The sequence below is a fragment of the Engystomops pustulosus genome, chromosome 5 (genome assembly GCF_040894005.1).
Source record: "Engystomops pustulosus chromosome 5, aEngPut4.maternal, whole genome shotgun sequence".
Lineage (NCBI taxonomy): Eukaryota > Metazoa > Chordata > Amphibia > Anura > Leptodactylidae > Engystomops > Engystomops pustulosus.
In genome coordinates this window covers 172,746,618-172,765,779 of record NC_092415.1, presented here as the reverse complement: position 1 = coordinate 172,765,779, position 19,162 = coordinate 172,746,618, and the positions used below count along the sequence as shown (strand labels likewise).

Genomic DNA, 19,162 nt, shown 5'->3' with positions numbered 1-19,162 from the left:
CTGTTATAAATAACCTGTCCCTTTATACATCATTCTGTTTAAAATCAATTAATAGTTATTTTGATTTAGCATCATATATACTCACTGGGGGAGATTTATCAGAAGTGTCTGAAAGCAGCACTGTATAGTTGCCCATGTAAACCAATCAGGGATCAGATTTTCATTATTCCACAGCAGTTCATAAAATGAAAGCTGAGGTCTGATTGGTTTCCATGGGCAACTTGAACAGTTTTACCTCAGATTCTTCTGATAAATCTCCCCCACTGGCTAAATATAATTCACTAGATTTCTTCACTCTGCTTATGTTCTTCTTTGCCTCTTGACCACCTTGGACAAAATGAGACCTTATGTTGCATCATAATACCTTTCCTTTCAATTCAATTTACTGTAGGTTTATATAAATGATAGACACATTTTTTGCTTGTTTTATTAGTTATTAGTCAGCTTTGCTTCTTACATATATTAATGAACCCTAACTACAGTACAACCGCAATTTCTAAACAGACATATTAACAAAATATAATAGTTATATTAACATGTCGTGATTATTAGGCACATGTATAGAACTGTCAACCAATCACAGCACAGCTTTCTTTACTATACTATTGCTATACTATAATGAAAAAGGTGTTTGCTAATAGTTATCAGAAGTATCTGAGAGCAGAACTGTTCTATTTGCCCATGACAACCAATCGGAGCTCAGCTTTCATTTTCCCACAGCTGTTTATAAAATTTAAGCTAAGCTCTGATTGGTGGGAAACTAGAACAGTTTTACCCAGTGGCGTAACTAGAAGCTGAGGAGCCCCAGTGCAAAGTCTGTGCCAGGCCCCCAACTATAATGTATGGTTTATAGTAATAGTCTTCTCATATGGGAAAGTGACACCATAAGGGCCCCCTAAACCTCTTGGGCCCTGGTGTGACCGCAACCTCTGCACCCCCTGGTTTTACGCCCCTGGTTTTACCACAGACACTTCTGATAAATCCCCTCAAAAGAGTTTTTGAAATGAACAGTTACAAAAATATTATCCCTATGTTAATAAAACACGATGGAAACCTTTATAAATACTACTGATACAGCGTTTTATTTTTCATTTAAGCAGAATATAAAAGACATATTGCTTGATTCGTATTACCAGAAGCACTGCATCATGGGAGTGTCAGCATTATTAAAACTCAGCTGCTTTAAGTCACATGAATGACTGTAGAGAACGGCAAACCACACTACCGTCCATAAGAGAACCAGGAAAGTTGTGGTTTCAATTCAGCAAATGTGAAAGGTGAATTCAAATTAGTTATACAGTGCAATTTTGTAATTTAAAGTATATAATATATTAAAATTCTTGTTTCTCAGATAATTTCCCTCCAAGTGGCGCTAATAAAATCTGTACACAGATGTGCAATAGTGGTCTATAGATAGTAGCCGGGCGGACACATGAATGTGTGAATTCGGCCTTAGGCCTTAATCATACGTCACTGTTATTGGGAGCCGACACCATCTGTGGAGTCTACAGATAGAAACGTATTATAGAAATATTTGTACCTCTTCTAGGTATTTGCCATGCTCTTGGTTTTGACTTCCAATGGCTGATGCAAATCACTAACCAAAACTCTGACTTGTGAACTAAACAGTATGTAACAAGGAATAAGGCATAGGTCTCCATAGGCAGCCAAATGTAGTCACCTCTACCACCTTTCATCCTTAGGTGTTTTTTTTAAAAACGAACCTATCATCATGAAGGGTATTTTTCTGTGATGACAGGTTCCAAAAGGAAATTTAAAGCTCAAAATAATTAATGCTTTGGTTAATCCTTCCTTCTTTACAATCCTTTAGTTTATCTCACCTGGCTCCCTGCCAAATTCCTGTGTTGAGTCCTGGAGGAAGCAGGACAGGCGCCGGGGTGGTCATCTCAAATCCAAATGGCAAATGGTTGTCAACAGGGGGAGGGAGGAGAAGTGACAGGATGTGGAAGGGGCTGGTTTGAAGAGGAGTGGGGAGGAACACTGAAGGGAGGAGGTGACGTCCGTTTACATTTGAAGTGCCCCCCTCCCCGGCCTCAGCACAAGATTCGGGCAGGGAGCAAAGTAAGATAAACTATAGGATTGTAAAGAAGTAACACAATTTAAGGACTAACCAAAAACATGATTTATATTGAGCAGTACTTAACCTTTTGGAACCTGTCATCACTGGAAAATGCCCTTCATGATGACAGGTCACCTGTCACCAACACCATTCTCAAGCAATCCTTGCTGTTGCTCATAATGTACACTACTGTCATATAAAATCATTAAGGAGACACTTATAAAAGGATACAAAGAGGCAGCGGAATTTGGTGCTACTTTTAAAAAAATGGAACTTCAACCATAAGAAAAGTTATTTTAAAATTGGATATTAATGATTAGTGGATATCAATATTACGAATCTGTATTTTGATTTGATTTGTATATAGTAAGAAGATCTTTCTATCAATCTATAAAAGAGTTGCATTTAAATGGCAAAGCTTATCTCAGCCTAATAATAAATTAAGGTACAGCAACTGTCTGCCTTATTTATCATGAATTCCATGTGTATAGCCACACGTTATCCATCTTTTCTATCAAGTAGAGGCATTAAACCATTGAGACTCTGCTGAGACATCACTCATAGTAGAGTTGATAAACCCCAAGCAAACTCGTAAACCTCAACAACTTTTCCTCTTTATACTGATGTTTGCTCTTCGTTACACCATTGCATTTAGCAGCAGTCTTCTTTTCATGACTGCTAGAGTTGACTTTCCACACCGCAGGGGTATTCAGCTGCTCTGATATCCAGACATTACCTTCCGGGTAAAGTCTTCCCCTTAAGTTATAGTTTGTGCATTGACAAGTTCATAGTACTCCCCTTGGTTTGCCAGGAGTTGTTGATGAGTTCCCTTTTCTATTACCCTCCCGTTCTTCATTACCACAATAAGGTCTGCATTCTGGACTGTGGACAGTCTATGGGCAATCAGTATACAAGTCCTTCCCTTCCGTGCTTGATCCAGTGCTTGTTGTACAACCTGACCATGAAAGAAAAGAAAGTTCAGAAATTACCAGAATAAGGCTACATTCACACTGGCGGTACTGGGGAGAGGAGATTGCGATGTATGGGGGACGTGTATACGCCGTATATACAACGGCTGTATATACGTCCCCCATACATTCGTGTAAATGTACCCTAAGTGGACAAGAAGTGATAACGCCCCTCGTTTACCCAACCCCTTGAGGTAAATATTGGTCCAGGAGGAGGGGTATAGTTTCTAATTACAGAGTATCTTATAGGATATGCTCTCTGGGAAGAGGTATGCAGATTAGCTCTCCTCCAAAAGGAAGAAAACACCGCCCCTAAGGCCCCCTGTCAGTAGCTATCCTTTAAGTTAATGTATGACCCACTAGCGGGCCTTGAAACATAAATAGATACCTATCCAAACCAGGGTCTAAAAAGGAAAGGTTTTTTTTAACAGAAAACTCAGATCTTAAGGCTCTTGAATGGGTGACATAGACTACAGATACAGTGGGTACTAAGACTTCCACAAAATTGTATTAAAAAATATGTCTTATCCTCACCTTTTCACTCTCATTGTCCAGGGCTGAGGTGGCTTCATCAAGCAAAAGAACTTTTGGAGATCGGATCAGTGCTCGGGCAATAGCGATTCTCTGCTTCTGACCTCCAGACAGTTGAGTGCCTTTTCCTCCCACTGGAGTATTATATTTCTGAAGGGTTATTTGTAGATATAAGAAAAATATTATAACATTATTACAGTACAATAAGGCTTCATACACATAAAGTCATGCACTTCTAGTCATGTAGGGCCATGCAGACATTTTTTGGAGATAAATTTGAGGTTACTTGACATTGACCCCAGGACGGAATATGACACCTCATGATGCCCATGATTGCAGTTGACAAAGTTCAGGCCACAAGATGGAAGAGACCAGCCATTATTTGCTGTTTTGGGAAATGTTTAACCTGGGGTAGAATTAAGACTGCCATGGATCTTTGGCCGGGAAGTAAGCATCATGTCATAAGGCCTCTTGTAGGTCATGCTTAATGTCAAGGAAACTGCCTAACGAGATAGCTAAAAGAGGTGTGGTTTTCCTTATCCCATCCTGGAAAACTTTTCCCAGAATCCCCTTAGTAGAGCATCCATGGCTATAAGACTCCACACTCCTAAAGGGTGGCCTTAATTGGCAGTCTCTGTAAGAAGAACTTATACTTTCCGACCCTAGTCACAAGCCTCTCACTTAGCCAAACCAGTTCCCTACGCTGTACTGAAGAGACCCAATGAGGTCGAAACATTACACAGTGCTGTCTACAGTTGGGAGTCTGTGCCTTCTGGAATAGATATACTGGTTTGGTTTTAATCCCGCATCATGTCATAAGGCCTCTTGTAGGTCATGGCTGATGTCAAGGGAGCTGCCTTACAAGGTAGCTAAAAGAGGGATGGTTTTCCTTATCCCATGTATATTTTCCCATGGATCTTTGGCTGCATGATAAAATATTTGTTTATATGGCTTGAAATTCACTGCAGTTTACAGAATATAAATAGTTGGCAAATTTTGTTTATTAGAAAGTATCTGTAGTATCAAACTTGGTGAGTGGTCACAGGCCATCTCCAGAAGCCCAAACCACCCATTATATAATCTTCCCCTGGTTTAGTCATGTGTCGCCCCCTTGCCTCCCATCTTTATAGGACTGGGAAACCCTTTGAGTATATGCATTTTGAAAATGAGTGGTGAATGCCTGTGTGCATTTACGTCAGTATGCATTTCGTGTAGCACGTGCAGCACCCAAAGATTATAAAGAATTTTGGAGGAATACCTCTGGCTTTGTGCATTGTAGAATATGGGACTGTCTAATGTCTAGGAACACCATTATTACTCTTCACTTTTTCTTTTTACTGTGTATAAAATATGCACAAGTTTTATACTGTATTCCTAGTCAAACAATACTTACCTCTGGCAGTTCATCTATGAAGGAGTGAATGTTTGCAGCTTTTGCAGCTTGTACTATCTCCTCCATAGGAACTTCTCGAGAGTTGTCCCCATAGGCGATGTTCTCAGCAATACTGCGGTCAAACAGCACTGGCTCCTGGGATACTATCCCTATCTGATTTCTTAGCCATTGCACATTCAAATTTTTGGCTTCTTTTTTGTCAAACAGCTGAAAAGAGAAAGTTCACTTTTTAAGAATTTGTTTGGTAGAAAGTTGTGGCCTTTCTGTTCTTATTCATAGATTCTACCATGTACTGGATCTATTACAGATGTTTATAGACTTGATTTCCCCCTTAAATTGATTCAAAATGATTTGGAACAATTTTAATGAAATGCCCTACCACTGCTCCTTGGAGTGGATCATAGAACCTCTGGAGAAGCTGGATGGAGGTGCTCTTCCCGCATCCACTGCTCCCGACAAATGCCACGGTTTGTCCTTTGGATATTGCCACAGATAATGCTTTCAGGACAGGAACGTCTGGACGAGTTGGATAATTGAAAGAAACTTTCGATAAATCTAAATTTCCTTCACATGTTTCCTATTGTAGAAAATAAACATAATTAATATATTATTTAATATAATAAATATATAATAAATATTAGAATGAAAACCAGTATCATAAGGGTTAATAAAAAGTACAAAGTGCTGTGTCATGTCCTTACCGGTTGTTGTCCTTCCTCGCTGTAGCTGTCGATAGAAGGTTCAGTGTTGAACAAATGAAACAAATGTGAAGCCGCAGATTTGGCTTTTGCATAATCAGGAGCAAAGGATAATGTTTGTCCTACAGTAATAGCTCCGTACGTCAGGCAGGAAAACACACTGTGAAATATAACAATTATTTACATGAGTCATTTCTTTCATATCTAACAACAAAACCCAGTATATATACATATTACATATATAAAAAAAACACATAGGGCCATCTTTTTTAAGGACACATAATGCAGTTTGCCTGTGTACTGTAGTGTGCAGGGTGTGCCAGATTCAGGAATAGTGGTGCACGTTCTTCATGAATGGGTCACGTGCGACACATATGAGACGGGGACACTTTTTAAATACATATGCACGCAGTTTGCACAGAAAAAACATGCAAAGTCTGACGGAAAATCAGTGCGGGGGCTTTATTAAATCTAGGCCATAGTATTTTAAAAATTAATCAATAAGATCAAACCAACTCAATTTTTGATATATTCTGTATTATACTACCAAACTATTATATTCATGAGATGTAGGAAAGATACAGAAAGCTGTTGATGGAATTCAGTGAAAATTATGTATTTGTTGTCCACAGTGACACCGAAAAATGTTTATTTAGGTGAACAATTTTCCTTGAGTGTAGAGACTCCAGGAAAAGGTTAAGTAAAAGGGGTATTCCAGTTACACTATGATGTAGAATTGAGATAAAGTCACTCCACGTCCCTCCAGGACGACCTGGCCTGAAGCAGGCCTAACAGGTATAATAATAATCACAATACCTGTGCGGTTCAGGCATTGTGATTATTTCAGTGCTTGTAATCCAGAAAACTGCCATACAAACCCTGATAAATCTCCCCCAATGAATTTATTCCTACACATATGTAAAATACCTGTTTATGTTCCAACTGCCCTCAATACTATAGAAGTAATACTACTTACAGAAACACATCCTCGGGGATCATCCTTCCAGTTTCAATCATATAAGCCCCGAAACGGTAGCTTGCTGCATAGGTGAAGTGTATGAAGGACTGGCTGAATGCAAAGCAAATGCCATAAATCTGAGCTTTGCGCTGGGAATTCCTAAAATATATCAGGTTAAAGTCAGTTTTACCATACTGAGAGTGTAACAATGGGTGACATTACAAATCACATTGAATGTGATGACATTGAATACAGATACATTATTTATACATGACCTTATCTTAGCTACAGGTACAGTGACTGCTGGTGTCTGCTAAACATGACATTATTAATATGTAAAATAAATAATGTAGCTTGGATTGTGTGTAAGTTAGGCTGCCCATATAAAGAAACACTGCACATAACAGCATTTGGAGGTGTCAGACAGTACTTTATTCCCCATGAGAAAGAATTGAATGTCTTAATCTAACACGCTGATCCTTATGAACTTGAGGACAAGACATGTTTCAAAGACATGATAATAATAAGAAAAACGTTGATGACATCTGACCTGAACGGCTTCTGTAAGCTTTCACTGTACATTTCTTCAAATGTCATCTCTCTTGTCAGTGATACCACAGTTCGGATATTGTCCACAGCTTCTGTTGCAATCTACAAAAGAAAAAATAAATAATCCGGTTTGGGTTTTCCAAGTTCAGTCTAACTTTGAAAAAAACTTCAGTTCGGGTATCAGAGCACCCTGTCATGGGCGCCCCCGCGATCCATGTCACAGATCGTGGTCACACAAGTGCCCCTCCCCACGCTCCTGCTCCCATCCTGGCAAGGCCGTGCGCGTCCCCGTCGCCTAGGGTGCGCACGCGCAGGCACTCAAAGATTTAAAGGACTAGTGCACCGCTGATTGGCGCTGGCACTTCCGGGTTTCCCATAAAGACCGCCGCCTTCCATCACTCCCCGCCAGATCTTTGAGCTACCTAGCCATAGAAAAAGATTCCCTGCATTGTTCCTGTGACCTTCCTGTTCCCTTCTGAGTTGGTCTCCTGTTGTGACCTTGGACCTGACCTTTGACCTCTGCATATCTGCCACCTGCCCTGACTATGTGCCTGTTCTCGAGCCTGAATGCTGATTCCTCGACCTTGGCTGCCACCGTGGGCTAGTCGTACCTTTGGAACGACCTGGTAGCACCCTGCCACAGCAAGACCATCTCGCTTTGAGGCGGGCTCTGGTGAAGACCAGGTGCCATTTAGATTTTGGTCTTGAGTGTTGGCTAGTAACATGGTCCAGAGGGTCCACTGACCCTAAACCCTGACACACCCACTGGTTAAACCTGTGACCTGTGCTGGCACCGACCTCAGGAACTTAAACCTGCAATTTTTAGCATTGACCCAAACATTGGGGTTGGGATCAACTCAACACTAATCCTAACCTTAAGCCATTCACTGTCTTAGGAATTGTAGACGATAATATCAGAATCCCTTGTGGCCTAAGACGCTGAAAACAACCTCTTAACTAGAGATGATCGGACTTGATGTTGGGGTTTGGTTTTGGCTGCCTGAAACATATTGTTGGATTGCCAATCTGGCAAATGAATGACGCTAGCAGTTAGCCATGGCTATGATTGGTCAGGCGGAGTTCCCCTTGCAAATCATAGCCATGTGTAGTAGCCCAGGGTTGTTCATCTCTACTCTTAACTACTCTAGACTTCCAGGATTTTTAATATCAAAGACAGCGTACGTTCAGCTTTTCGATTTTTGGGATAAATAACAATGCTCCAAAGAAATCAATTGCTTAGAAATCAATTGCTTAGAAATAAGCAATTTTATGCAACTAGAAACACAAATGCAATTAGCTAGTAAATGAGCATTTGTCTGTCCAGTGGACTAAGAGTCCCTTAACATAGATCTGCAAGATCGGAGGACTACATGCCATCAGCTGTCAATAATACAATCATGGCTTCTCCTGAATAAGTGGGAAGTTATTCTTTCAATAATACTTTTGGCCTAAATAGGGGGCATTGTTAAGCAGTGCTAAAGGTTTAGGCTTAACCAAATTAATAATTCTAAAGCTTTGTTTCTTTAGCGCTTTTCAAATCATGGGGTACATAAGGAAACAAAAAAGGCATTACACCTAATAACATATACATTAACATATCACCTCAATGGTTTGTAAACTATAGTAACCTAAGTCCAGCCAGGAGTCATTACCTTGCCAGCATACTGAAGCTGTTTTTTATCACGATTAGCAAAGCCAACCAGTGCATTGGTCTCCAGAAATCCAGTGACTACAAGAACAGGAGTGAGGACTAGAATCAGCAATGTCATTTCCCACCCAAAAATGAATGAGAGAATGACCCCTGCTCCCATTGTGGAAAAGTTTGCAGCGATCAGTCCAAGTCTGGAGCCGGTTGCCTGAAAAATATTGAATTGTCATTGAAAAATAGCAAAGAAATCGTAAATCCGATTTGAGTAAACAATAGCACAGTAAAATGATAATCTTTTCATAATCCACGGATATCACAAATTGAAATCTATTGTCATCACCATGCAGAAGTTGAGAAGAGAATATGTAATACATATTTGTATGTAACTGGGTATGGCTGTGATTGGTCAGTTAGACACCTTATAGACACACGTGGCCAATCACAGCTATATATAGTTGCTAGGGGCATAAAGCCATCTGATTGGCTGCTCTGAAGCCCATCAAGCAACATGTATGGGTTTGAGAATAGAGGATATTGAACCTAAAGTTTGGGTCCACTCATCTCTAAGTCTTACCTTAGATTGATTATAGGTTAATGATATTTTAAACTCCTACAGGTTTTTTTTTGCAACTCTATATTGAAACTTCAATAATTAGTAAAAAACCCCTCAAATTAGGATGATGTGTACTCACAGCCTGTATCTGTGAAGCGTCTGTGGCAAGTCTAGTAGTTAAAGCTCCTGTACTGTTTTTCTTGTCATCAAACCATGACATTTCCTTAAGACACAGAAAATATCAAATTTACATAACAATACACAAAAGCAGATACAACTGCAGCTCAAAACATCTGATCTGAAACTTACCTGACGCAGCATTGATTTAAATGCCATTTGTCTTAGCCGCATGGTGAGGACCTCTCCCGACCTGCCAAACATAAAACCCTAAAAAACAAACAAAAAAGGGCCTGATATGTTACATACTGATGCCTATTCAGAAAATGACAAACTATGCTTTTATCAACAATTACATAGTTACAATAAGTTCAATTAAGCGACTCTATAAACTCCTAAATCAGCATACTTTTTAACATTTCCCAACATACCTTTTTAAAAAAAATTCTCTGAAATAATTTAAGAGAAAATAATGTTCGTATTTGTATGCAAATGTGTGTGGAGGGGATATGAGGTTATTTACCAATATACATTTACTAAAAGTTTTTCTCTGCTTTTTGATATGTAAAGTGAGGCCTCCTGTCTTTTATCTCATCAGCTAAACATCCCTGTCCATAAAATGGGCGCAGATGGAGGGTCATGTGATCTCTATCTGTCCATGAGCAATCACCCTGCCAGGACCTTAATCTTATATCCATGAATACTGTCATAAGGTCCCATAAGGGTCACATGATCCTTTATCTGGGGCCATTTTATGGATAGGAATCTCTGGCTGATGAGGTAAAAGACAGGAGGCTTCACTTTACATAGCAAAAAAGCAGAGCAGAACTTCTAATAGATGTATATTGGTAAAATACCTCATTTTTTGCTCCTCACACTAACATGCACATGAGGTAAAGTGGCCAACCCCTTTAATTAATGTCAATTAATCCATGATTATGAAGATATTTTCCCCAAATTGCAGTCTGTGCAGAAAAAAAAAGATGCCAACCTTTCCTTTATGTACGGACCTACAAAAACGGATGATATGGGGACCGTTTACATACAGGTCAGAAACTCGTTACACATGGATGACACATGTAACGCATAGGGATAATGGATCCGTTGTTTGAAGCCCGACAATAACAGCTCACGCAAATGTTTTATTTGACTGAATATTACTTCTTATATGACCCCATACACGTTCCTAAAGATTAAACTATACATAAAATCCATATGTAGATAAATTGCTTACCTGCAGAAAAAATGTAAAGAAGGAAGCCACACCAATAACAGTAACTATAATGGAGTAAAGATTTATTTCAGTTCGTATGAACTCTGGGTCATTGGTTCCAAATATCTATGGAAAGGAAATAGTTTAGAGATTAAAATCATATGGCCATAAAAGAATTAACGAAGATGCTGGAATAAGATATATATATATATCAGTCAGAAGTTGAGTAGATGAACTGAACCAAAATAAATGTTGACTTAGAAAATGTTCAGACACGTTCTGTGGTCTATTTACTTTGTACTAAATACAGCCCCGTACTTTTTCCAGATGCTATGCTCTGTATTACAGTTTCATCAGAATTGTTAAAGGGAAATTGTCATCAGGAGCCCTTTTTCTGGCTCCCCCATGTCCCCATAGAGAATAGTGTACCCATTGCCAGAGAGTTTTTATAGTAAAACTGGCTTTTTCCAAAAAAAAAATAAGTTTAGATGAAAGTTTACCTTTCTGTATGCAGAACTGTGTCCATAGTCCCCTGGGAGTGGCCAATGAGGATTGGGGTAGATCTGTATGATGTCCTGAGGGTGGAAGCTAAAGGGGGAGGAGATATGGGGGACATGGGAGGTTTATATTATTTGAAAAAGATGCCTGAGGGAGCAGATTCCCAAGGGTGGGAGGGGAAACCACTTCTCATTGGCCACTCCCATAGGACAAAGGACACAGCTCTGCATACAGAAAGGGAAACTTTGATCAAACTTATCTTTTTTTCAGAAAAACTCTTTGGCCATGCAAAGACTATTTTCTATTGGGACATCGGGAAGCCAGAAAAAGGGTTCCTGTTGACAGGTTCCCTTTAAGAAATCAGTCATAAGGCTGTGTACACTGCAAGAATACTGTGTTCTTCCATTCTCAATAGATAAGGTCGTCACCAACGCCTATAAAAATACTTACAGCTATAACTTTAGCAAACAGTACGCTGAAAGCCGGATGAGCTCCTCCATTGATAATTGCAGCGATGGTTCCCAACATTATATACGGCCACTCAGATTTATTCAGTTTTAATATTCTAAAAAAAGAAATTTTGGGAAGTTTTTCCTGGAAAAAGAAGAAAATATAATTAGTGGCCATGATAATAGCTGTTGTTGACCGATTTGTCAACTTTATAGATGATAGTTGCTTACAGTACATCCATAATTCATCCTGGGGAATGGTACTGTTCTGTTTGGAATGATTGGCTTCAAAAGTTACAAAATAATAGTTTTTATGAGTGATCATGATAAAACAATCTTATACCATTTTGTAAACTAATGTGTGTCCATGTTTACAAACTACAAAGAAACTCAGACTACATTAGTTTTGTTTGTAGTCTATCACTATGGAAACATATAGGTCATTTTTTTTACTGCTGCACGACTATATACTGCTCATTGAAAGAGTGTTAACCATGACAGTCAGTATATATTTGGCGGCTTAGTCCAGTGTACTGGCCAGAAGGAGCAGTACTGCAGTAATGGCTCTGTTTTTAGACAGCTTGGATCACACTGCACACTCCGAGGACCATCAAAGTGGTCTCTGCACATTAACCATGTGATAGCCAGCCAATAGAAAAAAAAAGGCCTCCAAAATCCATCATCTGCCTGAGCCCATCTGCCTGTGCTGAGCCCAACTAGCAAATAAATTATACAAATAGTATTGATTTATACAGTGTAAGTTTAAAGGTATAGTTCCCCAAACCCCCTTGACTCAAAATGTCTTTTTACCCCTTAGAAATAACCAAAACTAAAAATATAAAAATGTGTTTATTTCCAAATTTTTTGCCTTTTTTCCTTTGATATGAAAAAAAATCTATTGTATGCATCATCCTATTGCATAACACCATAGTCTAATGTCTCTTAAAGAAAACAATATACTGTAGACCAAATGTTTATTGAATTAGAATTGTAATAGTTATTTGCAGTTAACAAGGCCCATTACTTAAACTAAAAAATTATCTGGTCAGAAAGGGGGGGTAAACACACCGGTAATGAAGAATTCAATTAATATTAACTATGTATTCATTTTCGAATGCGGTAGGGTGAACTTTGCCTCCATTTTGGGCCCCGTTATAAAAATCTGCTGTATTATTAACAAATTCTTTAGCTGTATCGTTGATTTTACCTCGTCCGTTTCCTCCTCTATGTCTTCTTCCTCTCCTTTTTCCGATAGAGAAAATTTCCCATTGGACATGTTAGAATATAATCTCTGCACCTGCGGAGGCTTCCCCTGTTTTTCATGCTCGTTTTCTCCACTTTCTGTGTCTTCTGCTGCCTGTATAGTCTGAAAGAAAAACATGTTGCAGTAGTCAAGATTATTTGTTTTTGCAGCATGACCTGGGCCATAAGAAACCAGAAGAATTCAACCATTTCCATTTAGTTTCTTCAGTTGTCAATAGAATATGTACAGTAGGATTCTGACTAACATTACTTTTATCATTACTTCTCTAAAAAATACTAATTCTAACTACCCAGATATCATAAAACAAAAAAATGTAGTGGTTTCGAATAATGTTATTTAAAGGACATCTACCACCAGGATGAAAGACTGTATGCAAATGAGCTGGAGCGGCTCCAGGCACCATTAACACCTATGAAGATTGGAGCCCCATAGGCTGATTAGCATATAGTCTTTCGACCTGGTTGTAAATGCCCTTTAATCACTAAATTTCTTATACTGTTCTGCAAAGGCAAATGTGGCGTATCCCCTTACCCTTTTTGGGGGTATATTCACGGTGCCTAGGTGCCTATGACTATTTCTAAGGTGTTTAAGATATTTACCATTTTACAGGGTTTACTATCCTTAGCCATACAGTAAGAGTTCTTTTAGTAGACCATTAGAGATGAGCGAGCACTAAAATGCTCGGGTACTCGTTATTCGAGACGAACTTTTCCCGATGCTCGAGTGCTCGTCTCGAATAACGAACCCCATTGAAGTCAATGGGAGACTCGAGCATTTTTCAAGGGGACCAAGGCTCTGCACAGGGAAGCTTGGCCAAACACCTGGGAACCTCAGAAAAGGATGGAAACACCACGGAAATGGACAGGAAACAGCAGGGGCAGCATGCATGGATGCCTCTGAGGCTGCATAATCGCACCATTATGCCAAAATTATGGGCAACAGCATGGCCATGACAGAGTGACAGAATGAAGCTAGATAGCATCTAAAACATGCAATAATTGACCCTGACACTATAGGGGACGGCATGCAGAGGCAGCAGGCTAGAGAGTGGCATGGCGACATACCCTAAATGGACTCAGGCTTCAAACCAATGGGTGGCAGAGAGGAACCAAAGGAGGTGAGCAAGAAGCGCTCAAATAATATTGGTACATGATAAAAGTTTGCCAGTATATTTTGTGGATTACACAGCAGGGTGGCGACAAAGTTAACATGGAAGCCATGAAAACAACCCAAAATTCTGCCTGACACAGCTCGTTTGATAAGGGGACCATGTATGGAGGCAGTGAACTAGTAGTAGATTAAAGGTGCTGCAGTTAAAACTATGTTAGTTGGATCTTGGCATGGAGCTGGCGCTCCGCTGCCAGGCGAGCTTTCGCCAATCCAAGCCCCTGTCTCTAGGCTACTCCCCAAACAGCACTTCTAAGAACCTTTTGTATAAGATCAAGTGTAGTAGCGTTCTTATAAGTTTAGGATATGCCGGGTGAGGGGAATGTAAACAGATGCGCAAGAAGCGCTGAAATAATATCGGTAAATGATAAAAGTTTGCAAGTATATTTTGTGGATTACACAGCAGGGTGGCGACAAAGTTAACAAGTTTGATGTGGAATGCCCTGTAATAGCTCTTGGGCGGTGTGCCTTTTATCGCCTAGGCTCAGCAGTTTGAGCACCGCCTGCTGTCGCTTAGCGACGGCACTGCTGCTGTGCCTAGAGCTACCGACTGATGGCGCCATGCCCACGGATGGTAATTCGGAGGAGGAGGAGGTGGAGGAGGGTTGGGAGGAGGTATAGTAGGCCTTTGAGACCTGGACCGAGGTAGGCCCCGCAATTCTCTGCGTCGGCAGTATATGACCAGCCCCAGGGTCAGACTCTGTCCCAGCCTGCACCAAGTTAAGTGTAGTAGCGTTCTTATAAGTTTGGGATATGGCGGGTGAGGGGAATGTAAACAGATGCGCAAGAAGCGGCTGATGCGCATGGAGCTGGCGCTTCGCTGCCAGGCGAGCTTTCGCCAATCCAAGCCCCTGTCTCTAGGCTACTCCCCAAACAGCACTTCTAAGAACCTTTTGTATAAGATCAAGTGTAGTAGCGTTCTTATAAGTTTAGGATATGCCGGGTGAGGGGAATGTAAACAGATGCGCAAGAAGCGCTGAAATAATATCGGTAAATGATAAAAGTTTGCAAGTATATTTTGTGGATTACACAGCAGGGTGGCGACAAAGTTAACAAGTTTGATGTGGAATGCCCTGTAAAAGCTCTTGGGCGGTGTGCCTTTTATCGCCTAGGCTCAGCAGTTTGAGCACCGCCTGCTGTCGCTTAGCGACGGCACTGCTGCTGTGCCTAGAGCTACCGACTGATGGCGCCATGCCCACGGATGGTAATTCGGAGGAGGAGGAGGTGGAGGAGGGTTGGGAGGAGGTATAGTAGGCCTTTGAGACCTGGACCGAGGTAGGCCCCGCAATTCTCTGCGTCGGCAGTATATGACCAGCCCCAGGGTCAGACTCTGTCCCAGCCTGCACCAAGTTAAGTGTAGTAGCGTTCTTATAAGTTTGGGATATGGCGGGTGAGGGGAATGTAAACAGATGCGCAAGATGCGGCTGATGCGCATGGAGCTGGCGCTCCGCTGCCAGGCGAGCTTTCGCCAATCCAAGCCCCTGTCTCTAGGCTACTCCCCAAACAGCACTTCTAAGAACCTTTTGTATAAGATCAAGTGTAGTAGCGTTCTTATAAGTTTAGGATATGCCGGGTGAGGGGAATGTAAACAGATGCGCAAGAAGCGCTGAAATAATATTGGTAAATGATAAAAGTTTGCCAGTATATTTTGTGGATAACACAGCAGGGTGGCGACAAAGTTAACAACTTTGATGTGGAATCCATGAAAACAACCCAAATTTCTGCCTGACACACCTCGTTTGATAAAGGGACGATGTATGGAGGCAGCTATATGGACGAGTTTTGGAGGTAGCAATGGAGACAACGTGTGGAGGCTGCTATGGAGACAATTTAATTTGGATAGTGCCTGTATGTGGCAGTCCCAAAAATTTTTCAAACCAGAGGAGCAGGTAGGTGGCCCTCCAGTAAAATGGAATAGATTGAGTGCCTGTATGTGGCAGTCCAAAAAAATTTTCAAACCAGAGGAGCAGGTAGGTGGCCCTCCAGAAAAATTGAATAGATTGAGTGCCTGTATGTGGCACTCCCAAAAATTGTTTAAAACAGAGGACCGGGTAGGTGGCCCTCCAGAAAAAGTGAATATATTGAGTGCCTGTATGTGGCACTCCCAAAAATTGTTTAAAACAGAGGACCGGGTAGGTGGCCCTCCAGAAAAATTAAATGCATAAAGTACTATAGCTAGAGCCAGTGGGCCCTGTCAAAAAATAGCCAGTTTCCTCTGCTTTACTGTACAAAGAGGAGGAGAAGGAGGAAAATTAGGAGGAGGAGGAGTGGATCAATTATTCAGGTTGAGCTTCCTTCACCTGGTGGAGATTGGAAATTATGAGAAATCCAGGCTTTATTCATCTTAATAAGCGTCAGCCTGTCAGCGCTGTCAGTCGACAGGCGTGTACGCTTATCAGTGATGATGCCACCAGCTGCACTGAAAACCCGCTCGGACAAGACGCTAGCGGCAGGGCAGGCAAGAACCTCCAAGGCGTACAGCGCCAGTTCGTGCCACATGTCCAGCTTTGAAACCCAGTAGTTGTAGGGAGCTGTGTGATCATTTAGGACGATGGTATGGTCAGCTACGTACTCCCTCACCATCTTTCTGTAAAGATCAGCCCTACTCTGCCGAGACTGGGGACAGGTGACAGTGTCTTGCTGGGGTGACATAAAGCTGGCAAAAGCCTTGTAAAGCGTACCCTTGCCAGTGCTGGACAAGCTGCCTGCTCGCCTACTCTCCCTCGCTACTTGTCCCGCAGAACTACGCACTCTGCCGCTAGCGCTGTCAGAAGGGAAATACTGTTTCAGCTTGTGCACCAGGGCCTGCTGGTATTCATGCATTCTCACACTCCTTTCCTCTGCAGGGATGAGAGTGGAAAGATTTTGCTTGTACCGTGGGTCCAGGAGAGTGAACACCCAGTAATCGGTGCTGGAATAAATTCTTTGAACGCGAGGGTCACGGGATAGGCAGCCTAGCATGAAATCTGCCATATGCGCCAGAGTACCAACGCGTAAGAATTCACTCCCCTCACTGGCCTGACTGTCCATTTCCTCCTCCTCCAACTCCTCCAACTCCTCTTCTTCTGCCCATACACGCTGAACAGTGAAGGACTCAACAATGGTTCCCTCTTGTGTCTCGCCAACATTCTCCTCCTCTTCCTCCTCATCCTCCTCCACCTCCACCTCCTCCGATATGCGCTGAGAAACAGACCTGAGGGTGCTTTGGCTATCAACAAGGGAATCTTCTTCCCCCGTCTCTTGTGACGAGCGCAAAGCTTCCGACTTCATGCTGATGAGAGAGTTTTTCAACAGGCCAAGCAGCGGGATGGTGAGGCTGATGATGGCGGCATCGCCACTGACCATCTGTGTTGACTCCTCAAAGTTACTCAGCACCTGACAGATATCAGACATCCACGTCCACTCCTCATTGTAGACTTGAGGAAGCTGACTGACCTGACTACCAGTTCTGGTGGAAGTTGACATCTGGCAGTCTACAATCTCTCGGCGCTGCTGGTAAACTCTGTATAACATGGTCAGTGTTGAATTCCACCTCGTGGGCACGTCGCACAACAGTCGGTGATCGGGCAGTTGGAGGCGGCGCTGCGCTGCCCTGAGAGTGGCAGCATCTGTGCTGGACTTCCTGAAATGTTTACAATTGTTGCTTAGGAAGCAACACAAAAGGTCCTTGTGACCAGTTAAAATTTAACTTTTACTTCAGGATTCCTTAAAACAAGGGGGATCGCAATGTAAACATATATATATGAGCCTTGACATAAGAAGACGCATTAAAAGAATATGGCGAATGTGGGGAAATTTCTCAATTCCTGTTGTTTGCTGGTACAATAGGTTGGTGGGACGGTATGATTCGCTAAAGGGGTGCTACTGTACCGATATAATATCGGGATAGACAATTGTGGGGTATTTTGCTTATAGCGGCTGTATATCTCACTGCGGTGGTGTGTACCGGATTGTCTCTATAGGATATACCTATTCACCTCTGGGCCCGATACCCCCTGAGGACGCCATGCCAATGGCGAAACATGTCGGGGGGGCTGCCTGAGCCTATTTTTTAATTGATGACGAATTATGTGGAGACTCTTTTAGGACTGAGGGTCGTACTGCAGAGACCAATAGTCCAGGAATACTTGCCAACGACTATCAATGTATGAATGTGTTGTGTGGATGGTGTGATCTAGTTTAAAATCAAGTATGCTATTGCTTGTGGTGTGAAAATATACCAATCTCCAGAGGTGAATAGGTATATCCTATAGAGACAATCCGGTACACACCACCGCAGTGAGATATACAGCCGCTATAAGCAAAATACCCCACAATTGTCTATCCCGATATTATATCGGTACAGTAGCACCCCTTTAGCGAATCATACCGTCCCACCAACCTATTGTACCAGCAAACAACAGGAATTGAGAAATTTCCCCACATTCGCCATATTCTTTTAATGCGTCTTCTTATGTCAAGGCTCATATATATATGTTTACATTGCGATCCCCCTTGTTTTAAGGAATCCTGAAGTAAAAGTTAAATTTTAACTGGTCACAAGGACCTTTTGTGTTGCTTCCTAAGCAACAATTGTAAATATTTAAGTTTAATCTATAGGTCCGACCAATAAGTGGTCCTAGGACTATCTAGAAAACTATAATTTTGGACTTCCTGAAATGCGCACAGATGCGGCGCACCTTTGTGAGCAAATCAGACAGATTGGGGTATGTCTTGAGGAAACGCTGAACTATCAGATTTAACACATGGGCCAGGCATGGCACATGTGTCAGTCTGCCGAGTTGCAGAGCCGCCACCAGGTTACGGCCGTTGTCACACACAACCATGCCTGGCTTCAGGTTCAGCGGTGCCAGCCACAGATCAGTCTGCGCCGTGATGCCCTGTAATAGCTCTTGGGCGGTGTGCCTTTTATCGCCTAGGCTCAGCAGTTTGAGCACCGCCTGCTGTCGCTTAGCGACGGCACTGCTGCTGTGCCTAGAGCTACCGACTGATGGCGCCGTGCCCACGGATGGTAGTTCGGAGGAGGAGGTGGAGGAGGGGTGGGAGGAGGAGGAGGCATAGTAGGCCTGAAACACC

General features: G+C 41.9%; 1 protein-coding gene across 2 annotated transcripts in view; it reads right to left on the bottom strand.

Annotated features, from left to right (window-relative positions):
• Nucleotides 1–279: 279 nt before the first annotated feature.
• Nucleotides 280–19,162, bottom strand: part of LOC140133534 (ATP-binding cassette sub-family B member 5-like) — a 42,027-nt gene continuing 23,144 nt past the window's right edge. For both annotated transcript variants that reach the window (XM_072153823.1, XM_072153824.1), the window contains exons 16-28: nucleotides 12,863–13,021; nucleotides 11,657–11,800; nucleotides 10,730–10,834; nucleotides 9,688–9,765; nucleotides 9,518–9,601; nucleotides 8,830–9,033; nucleotides 7,179–7,279; nucleotides 6,647–6,787; nucleotides 5,674–5,830; nucleotides 5,352–5,549; nucleotides 4,973–5,179; nucleotides 3,583–3,729; nucleotides 280–3,035 (exon numbers count right to left, since the gene is read on the bottom strand). In XM_072153823.1, coding sequence (XP_072009924.1) covers nucleotides 2,838–3,035; nucleotides 3,583–3,729; nucleotides 4,973–5,179; nucleotides 5,352–5,549; nucleotides 5,674–5,830; nucleotides 6,647–6,787; nucleotides 7,179–7,279; nucleotides 8,830–9,033; nucleotides 9,518–9,601; nucleotides 9,688–9,765; nucleotides 10,730–10,834; nucleotides 11,657–11,800; nucleotides 12,863–13,021 — 1,923 coding nt within the window. In that variant the 3' untranslated portion in view covers nucleotides 280–2,837. The remainder of the gene's footprint in view (nucleotides 3,036–3,582; nucleotides 3,730–4,972; nucleotides 5,180–5,351; nucleotides 5,550–5,673; nucleotides 5,831–6,646; nucleotides 6,788–7,178; nucleotides 7,280–8,829; nucleotides 9,034–9,517; nucleotides 9,602–9,687; nucleotides 9,766–10,729; nucleotides 10,835–11,656; nucleotides 11,801–12,862; nucleotides 13,022–19,162) is intronic.